At 37.0% G+C, this 13,637-nt stretch overlaps 1 protein-coding gene across 2 annotated transcripts in view; it reads left to right on the top strand.

Moving 5' to 3' along the window:
* ZDHHC13 (zinc finger DHHC-type palmitoyltransferase 13) overlaps positions 1-13,637 on the top strand; it is a 36,502-nt gene that overhangs the window by 1,690 nt on the left and 21,175 nt on the right. For both annotated transcript variants that reach the window (XM_042468692.1, XM_042468702.1), the window contains 8 exons: positions 1,956-2,098; positions 4,086-4,208; positions 4,715-4,792; positions 6,575-6,719; positions 8,014-8,078; positions 10,497-10,659; positions 12,092-12,217; positions 13,220-13,353. In XM_042468692.1, the coding sequence (XP_042324626.1) occupies positions 1,956-2,098; positions 4,086-4,208; positions 4,715-4,792; positions 6,575-6,719; positions 8,014-8,078; positions 10,497-10,659; positions 12,092-12,217; positions 13,220-13,353 (977 nt within the window). The remainder of the gene's footprint in view (positions 1-1,955; positions 2,099-4,085; positions 4,209-4,714; positions 4,793-6,574; positions 6,720-8,013; positions 8,079-10,496; positions 10,660-12,091; positions 12,218-13,219; positions 13,354-13,637) is intronic.

Raw genomic sequence — 13,637 nt, 5'->3', positions numbered from 1 at the left:
ATCCAAGATGTTCTTGTTAAAATTAGTCTAAAGTTCCCATGGCTCATTAATATAGTAAATGTAGAAATGAAACCATGCCTTATGAAGAGAGACTTAGGGAGCAGGGTATGTTTAGCCTGGAGAAGAGGTGGTTGGGAGGGTGATATGATAGCTCTGTTTAAGTATTTGAAAGGGTGTCACGATGGAGCAAGCTTGTTTTCTGCTGCTCCAGAGAATAGGACCTGGTACAATGGCCTCAAGTTATAGGAACAGAGATTCCACCTTAACATTAACTTTAGGAGGAGTTTCCTAACAGTAAGAGCTGTTCGACACTCCCTTGGAGAGTGGTGGAGTCTCCTTCCTTGGAGGTTTTAAAACAGAAGTTGGATGGCTGTCTGTCTGTCAGGGGTGCTTTGATTGTGAGTTCCTGCATGGCAAAGGGGTTGGACTAGATGATCATTGGTGCTTCTTCCAACTCTAGGATTCTATGAAAACAGTAGCCTATACTCAGAATCTGTGGATGATAAAAATATTATTATCTATATTAAATAAGCCTGAGCATGTATTGATCATGCAGAAGTGTATTGCTGTATAACACTAGTGTCCTTTATTCTTATTCAGAAGAAACATTTAACAAGTTGGATTACTGACTGAGGCCACTCTGACTTGCTCTGCCCCATCGCTTGACACTTGTTCGTACAGTTTGACTATCTATAGAGAGGAAGCCTTTGCACACAGGAGCTGTGCATGCAAAAGCATTTCTGCAGTCTGGAATCATGTGTGACTGAGATTCCAGGTTGCTTGGCTGCTTTTGCCTGGGTGGCTGCTTCCAGCAAACATTGAGGCTGAATCAGAGAATTGGGTTTTATTTCATTAATTTGTTATTAGCTATATGTATATCCTGCCATTTCTCCAACAAGCTGCAGATAGCATACATTGTTCTTGTTTTCTCTCTTTTATCCTTGCAACATCAGCGCTATGAGGTAGCTAGGCTGAGCCAAGAGTGTCTGGTCCAAATTCATTTACCAAGTTCGGTGGAGATTGAAATTTGGATTTCCTAAACACCCAGTTCAACTCTGATTGCAGCAGTATACACCAGGGAGAACTAGTGTAACCTCACTCACATATCACTGCAAAGTGAATTGCTTCTGAACAGATCTGTCTAGTCCTACGTCTGCCAAGATCTATCTAGTCCAGAATTCTTTATAAGAATACCAGTGACTGGCAGGCTCTAATTGCTCTAAATCAGTGGACAACAAGTTTTTTTTATATACCAACAATAGTTTTTGTTAACTTGGACTCAGCTCTGGAACTTTACCCTTCCTTTAAAAAAAACATGAGTAGCATGACTGGATTGTTGAAACATGTGATATTAAGGAGCATGGTCCTCGGTATTTTCTTTGCCTTACGTTCCCCATTTACTGCCACCACACTTAACAGCGCTATCCTATGCATGTTTACTCAGAATTAAACTACTAATGCTCAATGGGCTTTAATCCCAGGCTAAATTAATATAGGATTATAGCCTTGGTGGGAGACAGTTCCTGGATTGGGGTGCAGGTATTAGTCAAGTTTCTATTTCAAAGTTTAGTTTTAGTCTGATAAGAACACATTCTTTTAAAAAAGAAAAGTTCACCCTATTGCACTTTCCTACACTTTAATAAGATACACTGGTGTAATGAATTAAAAGTTTTATGTAGCAGGTCAAAAATTGTGCAGACATGAATGGACTGGCAGACAAGAAGGAAAGATTTCAGGAGTTGGAAATTTTGGAGTCTGATGCTAAAAGGCCACACGTACTGTTATCGCTGTTCCTTGGTCAAACTATTGCATGCTCTGTTTTTTTGAATCTGTTGTTTAGGTGAAGTTTTGAATTGTTATTTTAGTATGAATATAAATCTTTCAAATTGCTTGTAAATGTGTAACATTTTTGGATAAAGTTTTCATTCTGACATATGCTAACTTTTAATTAACAGTGTAAAAATCACAGCCATGGTCCCCTTCGCCACCATGGGCACAGCTGGCCTAATATGCATGATGACAAAGATGTACTTAAAGAGAAAGATGTGCTTCCTTTGGTGGAGGACTACAGTAGTTTCGATATTGTCAAAGCAACCCAGTAAGTCTCTTGAATGATGTAGATCTTTGCCTTAAAGTAATAATTATTTTACACAATAGTTAAATTATATATGTGTGTGTGTGTGTGTGTGTGTGTGTGTGTGTGTGTGTGTGATTTCAAGTGGGACATTTTATATAGTATTTATATACATTACTATTATATAGGAATACATTGGAATATGTAGGACCAATATCCTGCATCAGATGTGTAACTGCTTTGTGACGGCTGTGGTCTGTTTCATAATGTGACTCTTGAAAAGTCCACCATAAAATCCAGGTAGCTGTACCAATGGATGTAAGTTTGTGGTGCTGGCCATCATAGCCCTGAAGGATGACTTGTCGATCCTTCTTGACTGGGTTTTCTTCTGGTTGTTTCCACCTTGTCACCTGAAAACATGCTCTAGATCAGTGATTCCCAACCTGTGGGTTGGGACCCCCTTGGGGGTCGAATGACCCTTTCACAGAGGTCGCCTAAGACCATCTGAAAACACATATTTGCATGTAGCAATGAAAATAATTGTATGGTTGGGGGTCACCACAACATGAGGAACTGTATTAAAGGGTCGTGGCATTAGGAAAGTTGAGAATCGCTGCTCTAGATGCTTTCCCAACTCCCCAGAGCAGGTTTTGTGTGTGCATGGGGGGAGGCTGCAAGAAGAAGGGGGAATTCCCCTTCCAGCATCTCAATCAATCCCACCAACTAAATCCCAGTCAGAATCCGCATCCCAAGCATATAATGCAGTTTCACAAACATTTAACATTTGAGAAATTGTTTTTGCCTGAAAGTAAGACCAGTACTTAATACTACTATTAATAATTATATTAACAGTATTTAAAATAATAAAATTTCTCTGTTAGCCTATTTTGTGTAGTAACAAATGTATTATCTGGTATAGGCTTTTCATTATAACCTGCAGGTGTGATAACTTTGTAGAAGTTTAGGCTGTTTTAAATGATATTCACTATCTAAAGATAATCCTGTGTAACTTGCTGTATTCCCTTTAAAATTTGCCCTGTGTTTTAAATAAGGAAGCAAAATGTATAATTCCATGATACTGTATAGGCAGTGTTACTGCATCTGCCAAGATATTTGGGGCTATGATATGAAGCCGTAAGTCAAGCTAAGCCATAACAGTGAACAAAATGATCATTGCATATGGGTGCTGTACCCTGCCACAGTAACATCTATCATACATTCTGATTGGATAGTTGATGTTGATGTTTTTAATTGTTGCTTGCTTATTTTAACTAATTCTATTTTATATTATTATCTATTGTTTTATACGTATTTTTAGATTGTATGCCATTGGCAGGTTTTATTTTTATCGATTTGATCATTTGTATGTACAGCTCTGTGTACGTTTACAGTGCTATAAAAATAAACTATAATAATATAATAATAATAATACAGCTGATAAAAAAATTAATTAAAAGGTTGTGTATTTAAAGTTAATTAAGAATTTAATCAAGAACTTGTTTTTGTTCACACATGGGTGTGGCTTGGGCCAGACCAGAATGAGATTGAAATATGGTTAAATACATAGAAATGCACCTCACAGTAAACAAAGAGCAGGGAGAGTAAAAAATGGAGATGTCTTGTAATGCTGACATTTGAAAAGGGATTTCAGAGTTACATATTTGTGTATATAATAAAAAACATAAGTATTCTGATCTCATGTCATTCCATGCTTTTCTTGTTACTCTTTAATGTTTTTCTTCTTCACACTAATTTTTGTCAGCATACTGATGATTCCACAGTACTAATACTAATGCTAATCATTGTCCAGTCATTAATTATTTGCAGTTACCTCTTAATATTAAGAAGTATCTTATGGAATATTAATATTCAATTTTTCTATAATCAGCTCTTAAGAAGTTCGAAAGCAGTTTTCACTGTCAGATATAGGCATAAACATTATTCAAAAGAAAGATATGTCATCTTCCAGGTTTTCTTCCTTGATGTTCAAATCTGACTTTTTATATTTCAGATACGGCATTTTGGAACGATGTCAGGAGTTGGTAGAAGCAGGGTATGATGTAAGACAGCCAGACAGAGAAAATGTAACTCTTCTTCATTGGGCAGCAATCAATAATCGTCTGGATCTTACAAAGTAAGCCCTTGTTAGTATGTTTATTTCTCAGAACATCTTCATGTAACACAATGAAGTAGGTATACCATTTGTCATTTCTGGCTGAGTACTGATTTTATAATTTTAAAGCTAATATAGGTTGGAAATTATGAGACCAAAACATGATGGACTGCACATCTCATCAGCTGTAACCAGCAATGCCAGTGGTGAGGGATGCTGGAATTTTCAGTTCAACAACATCTGGAGAGCCACATGATTTCCAGCCTGATCTGACTGAAGGCATTGCTTAGCTTCAGAAATACTGAAGCCCACCCTGTGCATATTTTCTGACAATGAAACTTCATTCTGTTACTATTAACATTTGTTACTGTGACTTCCAAAATTTAAGATCATGTGTAGTTGTTAGAACTATTACAGAAAAATGTTAATTTTCAGTAACAAGATACAGTATATATATTTTCTGTACCTTATTAAAAACTTACTAGTGTTCGCATTTATTTATAAAATTATTTGCTTTTGTTCTGCAGGTTCTTTATTTCCAAAGGTGCAGTGGTGGATCAACTAGGAGGAGATTTAAATTCAACTCCACTTCATTGGGCTGTTAGGTATGTATAGAATTATCAAGAGCAAATCATGTTTACTACTGTTTATCTATGAAGGGGTCATTGTGTGGTTGTGTGATGAAATAAGTGGAACTTTATTCTGATTTTGTGAAAAATTGTTTGCTAAAAATGTGCATATTTTACATAGACTGCATGTTTACTGAAATTCTAGAAAAATGAGAGTGTGGACCAAATCAGGAGATCTGTGGCCACAAGTAAGATTGCATGACATACTTGCATTTTCACAGAGTATGTGGGGCTGGAGAAATATGTCAGATAAAGTACAACAGAACCAATAGAAGCTCACAGGATTCAGAGGGTAATCAGTGTTATGAAATACTTTAAAGCACCTAGTACCAGTTCCCAAGCCAACTTCTTCCCCCCATTTCTGTGTTGCCTGGTGTTCATTAGGTTGTCTCAGACCAGAACTGTATGCTTTTGTGACTGAGACCCTAGCTGGAGAGAATGGAAGAATTGCAGGGAGGAAATGGTTTTCAGGAAAAGGGTTAATCACTCTTCTTGTCTGCCTGCTGCTTCTCCACTATAAATCGCTACCTTGTGATAACACTCAGTAGTGTGGGGAAAACATGGATGTTTGAACTGTTAGGTTGCCCAGTAATAGCTGTTTCAGCACTGGTGCCTTACTGGTTTTGCTTGGGGCTCATGCTCATGTCAGTTACTGGATAAGGGCTTTTCTGTCCATAGTTCTCTGGTCTAGAACTGCTTCAGCTGATCTACATGACAAAGTTTGTTTCACTTTTAGTTTATGGAGTACTGTTGTTGGAATGGGGTATCTGCTCTGTTTTATAACATTATAGATGGCCCAGAGTCAGCAATCATTTGCAAGCCTTTTAAATTCATAGAGTATTAGTCACTGTACAATTGCATTCATGGTTCTGGTTTGTTTCTATCTCTCTTTTCTTTTGCTTCTCTTCTTTCCTTAACTGCCAAAATACTACAGGATTATTATACAGGGCACAATTATGTTCCCAGTGCTTTTAATGTCCATATGAAACAGTTTGGGGTGGTCATCAGAGAGTTTGCGGCTGTGTGTCATCAATATACAGATGGTACTCAGCTCTATTTCTCTGTTACATCTCAGTCAAGTATGTACAACCTCCTAGACTGAGACCTGGGGACGCTGGTAGGCTAGATGAAGGCTAATCCGTTTTAATGGTCTTGAAGACCTGGGGTGGCCCCATGTGGCCCCATGGCTATTTTTGTTGTCCCCAGGGGTCCAAAATCTTTTCTTTTTTTTTTTTTAATTTTGTAAAATTGAACCAAAATGACCCCTAGTGCCCTCTAAGGGATATGGAAGGTATTTACACATGTTTGAAGGCCACCTAGTAATTTCAGGGGTCAAAAATACTGTTTACAATTGTTTTGCAAAAAAAGTTAAAGATTTTTTTGTCCCCAGATATCCCCACATGCCTTCAGGGAGGGCATTTCCACCATGCATGGAATCCACTCTGGAGCAATTTAAGTGGTCAGGAAGTGATTTTTACTTGCTTCCTTCTACTTGTGGTTAAAAAATCAACTTGGTCAGAAAATGGGCCAGGAAGCCCCCAAAACATGGCAATAATTCCCACGTGTCACCTAGGGTAAACAGATGTGGTAGGGAAGTGCAGCCTTCCATGGTCTCCTGGGAGGCTAAGGCAGTCTGCTACCCTGACCACCCCATTCTAGACAGTTAATTTACATAAATGTTTTTCTCTCCTTTTACTAATATAATTTTATATTTTCTACATATGTGGTGTTCTAAAAATAAAGTCTTTGTCTTTTCAGACAAGGACATTTATCTATGGTCATACTACTGTTAAAATTTGGAGCAGATCCCACTCTCATTGATGGTGAAGGATACAGTAGCCTGCATTTAGCAGTCCTTTTTCAGCATATGCCCATCATAGCCTACCTCATAGCAAAGGGTCAGGTATGTTTTTTTTATGTTTTCTTTTAATTAAATGTTCTAATCATAACTTACCTGATGTGGATGCTCATACATGACATGATTTGTAGTTTGCCTTTACATCCTACTACTGTACTGTTGTGTACATCTTATTTCATAGTTTCACTAGTACAAGCAATCACAGCAAGGTTTTGCATGAGTTGCCTTACTCTTCAAATTCCCTTTAGAAACTGAACTGCAAACTGTATTGGTATTCCAACTTAAATTGATTAACTGTTCATATGTCACCATTTCTCAGATTCCTGACCTGCATAACAATCCCTAATATGTTACAGCTTGGAATTTTTATTTTTGAATTCTGTTAGTATATTTTTACTACTATACACAGTTTGAAAAAAATACCTGTTCTTATGAGATTCTATACCAGCCTTTTCCAACTCAGTGTGCTCCCAGAAGGTTTGACTACTAGAGTTTCCATCATGAGTGGTTTTACAGTCCACCTCATTGGAAAGGTATTGGATTGCAGAAGCAGTTACATATGTAGCAGTTCTTTCCCATTTTTACCACTGATAACATCTCCTTCAATCAGATTTCTCTTGGCTGAACAAACTGATATCTTACGGGGATGGGGGAAACATAGGAAAGTGTTCCTACTAATACTAGGTGTCATTGTCTATTAAAATGCTTAGATATGTTTTGCTTTCACAAAGTAGACATTTTATATTTCTTAATGGGCCCAACATAATACAGTAACACTTAAAACAGTACAAAAATGGCAGTTAAACATAAGTTGTTCAGATATACAGATATGCCTATTTTGAGGGTTAACTCTGATGATACCCAGTGATTGGGCGGCATATAAATAAATCCTATTATTATTATTATTATTATTATTATTATTATTATTATTATTATGATACTACTTGGTATGGCATCCAAAAAAGTGGGTTTATATCCCTGAAAGCTCATGCAAAAATAAAAAAGAGTTAGTCTTAAAAGTGTTGCCACATTTCTTCTTCCTTCTTTCCTTCCTTCCTTCCTTCCTTCCTTCCTTCCTTTCTCCCCTTCCTCCCTTTTATGCTGCAAGAGACTAACATGGCTACTTCTTTGGAAACTCCTTGATAATAGTATTACCAGCTGGTTCTAGCACTACCAGTTGGTTGATGCATAGCATCCATATAGAGTAAGCAAGGCAAGGCTTACTTTGAATATAATAAATATGTTGCTCAGCTATAAATGTTTAATATTATTAAGCCATAAATTAATTTGAAACACACAGCCTTCATTTCATAAATGCTAATAGGTTTTCATGTTTTAGAATGTGGACACAACTGATCACAATGGGCAAACACCTCTTATGCTGTCAGCCCACAAAGTAATTGGGTGAGTAATGTCTGTAATTAATATGCTGTTAAGTCTTGTATTATTCACTTAGAAGAAAAGCCTATTGATTTAAGTGACACCATAATATGTCTGTGTAGAACTGTGGTTGTTTTTTTTTTTTTAAAGTTGCTGACTAATCTTGCAGGGAGAAATTAGAATTGACATATTTGTTACCAAAGCAGTTGTTCACAGTTGATTGTTAACAGCTCATGGGCAGTATTTTATAATGTAAAATATGATAAAGCCTGGAAAATGTAGGGTTTACAAAATCAATATACAGTAGCTATGACTACCACTTTCTTTACCCTGTCCGTTGTTCCCTACAAATGTAGCTTTGAGAGTGGTAGGTCATAGAAAAGGGCCTTGCTGAAGATCTCAAGAAGTGCAGGCTCGTATGAAAGATAACTGGGATCTAAGATGTGTAGGGGTTTATAGGCCGTACTCAGAACCTTGAATTTTGAATTGTGCCTGGAAACAGATCAGTAGCCAAAAGAACTGTTGTATTAAGATGTTTATATAATAGAACTTATTCACAAAAATTCTGTCTTGTCTAAATTGTTGGTTTCATACTTCAGAAGAACATTTTTTTAAAATTAAAAAGCCATGGTTATAACCCAGTTATTGGTCACCATTAGATTAGACATATTGAATCAGTAGAATTTAGGTAATCTGATTTATTGTACTCTGTTTGGGACTAACAATTGGATTTAGGTCACAAAAATTACCCTATTTAAAATGTTTGGTAGTTTAATCAGAAGAAAATATTATTCCCATTTATATTTTGTTACATATATATTCTAATTTTTGCACTTAATATTCTTATTCTTAATAAACTATGCTGCTGCATTGTATCGACCACATCCATTGATTTCAGTGCAGGTTAATTTAATATTAATTTAGTACTCTGGTTATTAGGATGACTCCATATAATTAATCTTCCACAAAGACTTGCAACATGTTGTTTTTCTTCTGCAAGTAATGCAGTCATCTTGGTATATCTAGGTGCTCAGACACACAGATATCTTGTATGTGTGGCTGCTTCCATTCCTTGAAGGATTCCAGTGCATGCTCACTTTACTGAATTGTTTGATGGGTCTTTTGTTCCTCCTGTAGCCATAGGAGAGCCAGTGTGGTGTAGTGGTTTAAGCCTTGGGCTATGACTGGGGAGACCAGGGTTAAATTCCCAGCTTAGCCATGAAACCCACTGGGCAAGTCACATGCTCTCAGCCTCAGGGGAAGGGAATGGCAAATCTCCTTTGAACAAATCTTGCCAAGAAACCACATGAAAGATTCACCTTAGGATTGCTGTTTGTTAGAAACGACTTGAACACACACATACACCAACAACAGTAGCCATAGGGTTAAACCATATCAAAAGTATCATAGCTTTGGCTGCATTCCATCACTTCGATAATCCTCGATACTTTATGGAGGGTATTTGAATGAAAAAAGTGAGGAAGTAGGAACATTAGAAGCGGAAGATGGCATGGTCTCACACCCTCTAAAATTCTAAATGCAGCGGTGCTGATTTTTTGATAAAACCTTATTCTTAAAGCACCTATGTCCTGGCTCAGTCTCTTGTTTCCTAGTCAAAAAAATCAGGTAGCAGATGATGTTAAAAAACAAAACACCTTAAGCAAACACTTTTGCTTAAGATCCTGGGAACTGCTGCTAGTCAGACAGTAATCAACTACATGAACAAGTAACCTCATGTGAACTAAGATATTCCTATATTCTTAAATATAAATGAAGGTAGGAATATGAAAGAACTGTCCTTATAGCAGTAGCTTGTAAGGCTTGTGCTTAAATAAGTTCACTGTCCTCATCCCAGAGTACTGCCAGTTAACTAATAATAGAAATGTTTGCAGATGGAATTACAGTGGTACCCCAGGATACGAATGCGCCGCCTTACGAAATTTCCGGGTTACGAAAAAAATCCATTGAAAAAAACTGTTCCGGGTTACGAAGGTTATTTCCGGTTACGAAAAATTTTTTGGTGCTTTTCGGCGCTTTTTCGCACGAAATCGCGGCTTTCGCTATTAGCGCCTATGGCTTTTTCAGCTTACGAAGATTTTTGGGTTACGAACGCGGCGGCGGAACGAATTAAATTCGTAACCCGGGGTACCACTGTATGTATTTCCCTGTTCTGTATGTTTTGGCCTCAAATATTCTACTGCTGTTTTTTTAAATTTATGTATTCTGAGGTGATGCAGAAAAGAATTCTGTGGTATTTTCAAGATCCTTGACAAACCTTTTATTTATTCATTTTCTCTAACAGTGTAAATGGATACTTCTGTGGAGGTTTTTCCTGGGCATGCCAGAATTACTTTTAATACACTACTTTATTTACTGTGATTTTTTAAAAAGTTGAGGTGTCTTTTCTTTACTAGCATGTTGCACATCTTTATTTTCATCAAGGCTGGAACCTACTCGATTTCTATTAAAGTTTAATCCTTCTATCAAAGCTGTAGACAACATAGAGAAGAACACTGCGTTGCATTGGGCAATTACAGCAGGAAATGTTAGTGCTGTAGATGTATTACTAGAAGCTGGGTCCAGTTTGGACATCAAAAATCTCAAGGTATGATTTTGGTTTTGTCACTTAAGATCTTCCTTGGTTACTAATATTACTGGACTGTTTTTGGACTGTTGCTGTTTCTTGCTATAATGAAAGCACCTTGATTTCCATTTCAAGATAACATCACTAGATACTGCTTCTCTGTTTCCCTACACAATAGACAATTTTGTTGTGTGTACAATGCTTAGAAGTTGAATATGTTTGTACCCAGATTACTTACCTATATAAACATTTCAGTATTATAAAGACAAAAAGAAAAAATAAAATCATTTTAGTATTAATGCATAGTGCTAAGAGTACAAAACAGGAGGACTCTGAATCCTTACAAATGGCTTCAGGTAGCCTCTCTACCCCCCATGCCATCCCTGTGTCTGTCTGTAACGTGGGAATAATGGTCCCTACCTTATAGGGCTGTAAAAATTAGGGCTGAAAATATTGAATAAACATTGGCTGGTTTTTAAAGAGCTTTTATTTCCTGAACAGCAGCATGGACTATACTGCATGGCACACTACTTTTGTTTCAGAAGTTATGATATGGTATGGTATTCTGCTGTTTGAAAGAAAGAAGCCAGTAATTCCGCTAAGCATGATCAAACCATTGGATGCATCTCTTTGGCTAATTATTAATGTAATTGTTGCTTTAGGAAATGTTGCTTTTCATCTTGGTGGCTTTCTCTTTAAAAGATGGAGTAAGATGAAAACATAGCATTATCTGAGGGAAAGTCAGTAAGGGGAAGATTTTCTGAAAGGAATAGGGACTATATATAGGTGGGAAAGGGGGGCTGCTGATTATTAGAACAAGTGAGACACTTGGTCTTTGAGAAGGTGTCCTTTTTATGGTGTCATCATGTGAATGGTTCATTTTGTGATTTAATGGGACAGCTGAATATGTCTAGGATTGTGATATTAATAATTTATCAAGGTATAATGTCATACAGCTTGTATTAAAATACATATGTGTGTACTTAAAAGTGTCTATGAACAAGCATTAGCTCTGCTTTTACTGCTTCTGTTGTATATTTAAAAATACTTCAGACATCCTCCTATTTGAATCTTCCAGTTCATCCCTTGGGACTGCAGTATGGCATAATTTAAAGTACAACTGGAGATATGACTGTACAGCGCACAGAGGATGCAGTTATTCAAATCCATTTATAATTAGTTCTGATACTATAATGGTCCACCAGTTTGTCATAATTGGATTCGTCTGCATAAAGATAATATATCTGTTCATCTCCTTCATGCCCCCAAGTCTTAAACATTTTACAAGCTTATCAGCTTGCAACAAAGACTTGTGTTTTGTGAAATACCATTAGAATAATTCCATCTTGAGTAAAGTCTTAGGAACAGGTAGTTAGTTGGACTTTATAAAGAAATAGCCACATAATCATTTTGATCTTTTCCACATTTTTATTAAAATGTGCATTTTTTAAAGGGACACAGACCACTTGATCTTGCACATCAAAATAAAAATCGCCTAATAATTCACTTGCTTTCGGAAGAAGAAAAAACAAGAGCCAGAAGGACATCAAGGTTTCTGAGAAGTCTGGAAAAAAATGAGGTATCTGATACTAAGCGAGTTTTTGGCATGTAGCAATGCACTTTTAAAAATGTATTTGAACTAAGGATGGCAGGTTCAATAAGATGGCTGTGGAACAGAACCAAGTCTTAATGGAATTTGTTGGCAGGTCCAGTATTGAAAAAAGGATGGTAAGAAGCACAGGGTTGAGAAAACCAAGAGGAAAGTGCAAATGGAATAGAAATCTCATAGGATTTATATGCTGCTAGAAGGAACACACTGGACAGTCAGCAGATTCTCAAGGCAAAATGTTGCCAGGATCAGACCTTGAGAAGGTTCCAGTAGCTTTAACAGAAGCCAAAACTCATTTAGGTATGTTTTTTCCATTGCACCAGCACTTGATAAGGAACATTCCAGGCTGCACTGGTGACAGATTTGGAAAAGAGCCATTCCATCAGCTCTGCTGAAAGACTGGCTTCTTGGAGCTCTTCACACTGAACTGTGTCCATTTCAGTTGGCCATCATAAAAAGTACCATTCTAACCCAGAGTGCTGCAAGAACCCTCAGAGAGTCTGAACCTGAAAACTGTAAAGATTAGAAGCTCAAAGCAATAACTGAGGTGGCAGAATTTCACAAATGTATTTAAACAAGTCAGCCAATGTTTGACGGTAGATCTGTTTATTTTTTAAAAGAACTGCATCTCTTGAGCTGTTGGATTCTCTAGAACCAGTATATTCTGCATAGATTTGTAAAAGTTAAATTCTGTGTCGCCTCCTAGTAGTAGGAGCATGATAGGAACTTCTAGAAATTACTCCTTAACAAATAGGAAAAGACAGAGCTAGAGTGAAAGAACATATCTGGAAGGAAAGGCTCCAGACTCTGCTTTCAGGCTAACTAGCATGGACTGATATGTCAATGATATGTGAAATCTAATCCCTCAACCCTGCTTTCTTAAAATGCAGCTTTCTGGCTTGTTTGAGATTTTTCTCATTTTCTGTCTGTAACCTTTTGTAATGCAGGATGTTCTATCTCATTTTGTTGTAGTTCTTGTTTCTGATTGTCTCATCATTGGTGTTGATATGGGCCATAGGATATGTAGTGGATCTAAATTCAGATTCTTGGCTCTTGAAAGGAAGCTTGCTAATCTTCCTATCCATTGTTCTGTCCGTTTTTGCAAGGTAAGTGTATCTAGAGCTTAAAATGTGTGTTTTTTTGACAGTGTTTATTCCTTCCAACACAAGGAGAATACTTAAGCTCTAAGTAAAAAATACTTGATCAAAATGATGATCTATGGTTTAGCTCTGAGGCAGGAAAAGTGTAACTCATGGGTTATATGGTCCCCCCTCCTGGAAACAGTTTTGCAGTATGCAAACCTTTCTCCCAAAAAATGAATTGTTTTACTCCTGGACGTTTTCATAAACAGATGTTTTGTTTTGGGGATGGACCTGGACCAGAAGTCTCT

The sequence above is a fragment of the Sceloporus undulatus genome, chromosome 1 (genome assembly GCF_019175285.1).
Source record: "Sceloporus undulatus isolate JIND9_A2432 ecotype Alabama chromosome 1, SceUnd_v1.1, whole genome shotgun sequence".
NCBI classification, from domain to species: Eukaryota; Metazoa; Chordata; class Lepidosauria; order Squamata; family Phrynosomatidae; genus Sceloporus; species Sceloporus undulatus.
Note: the sequence above shows the minus strand (reverse complement) of the source record. Positions and strands in the feature narration are given on the sequence as shown.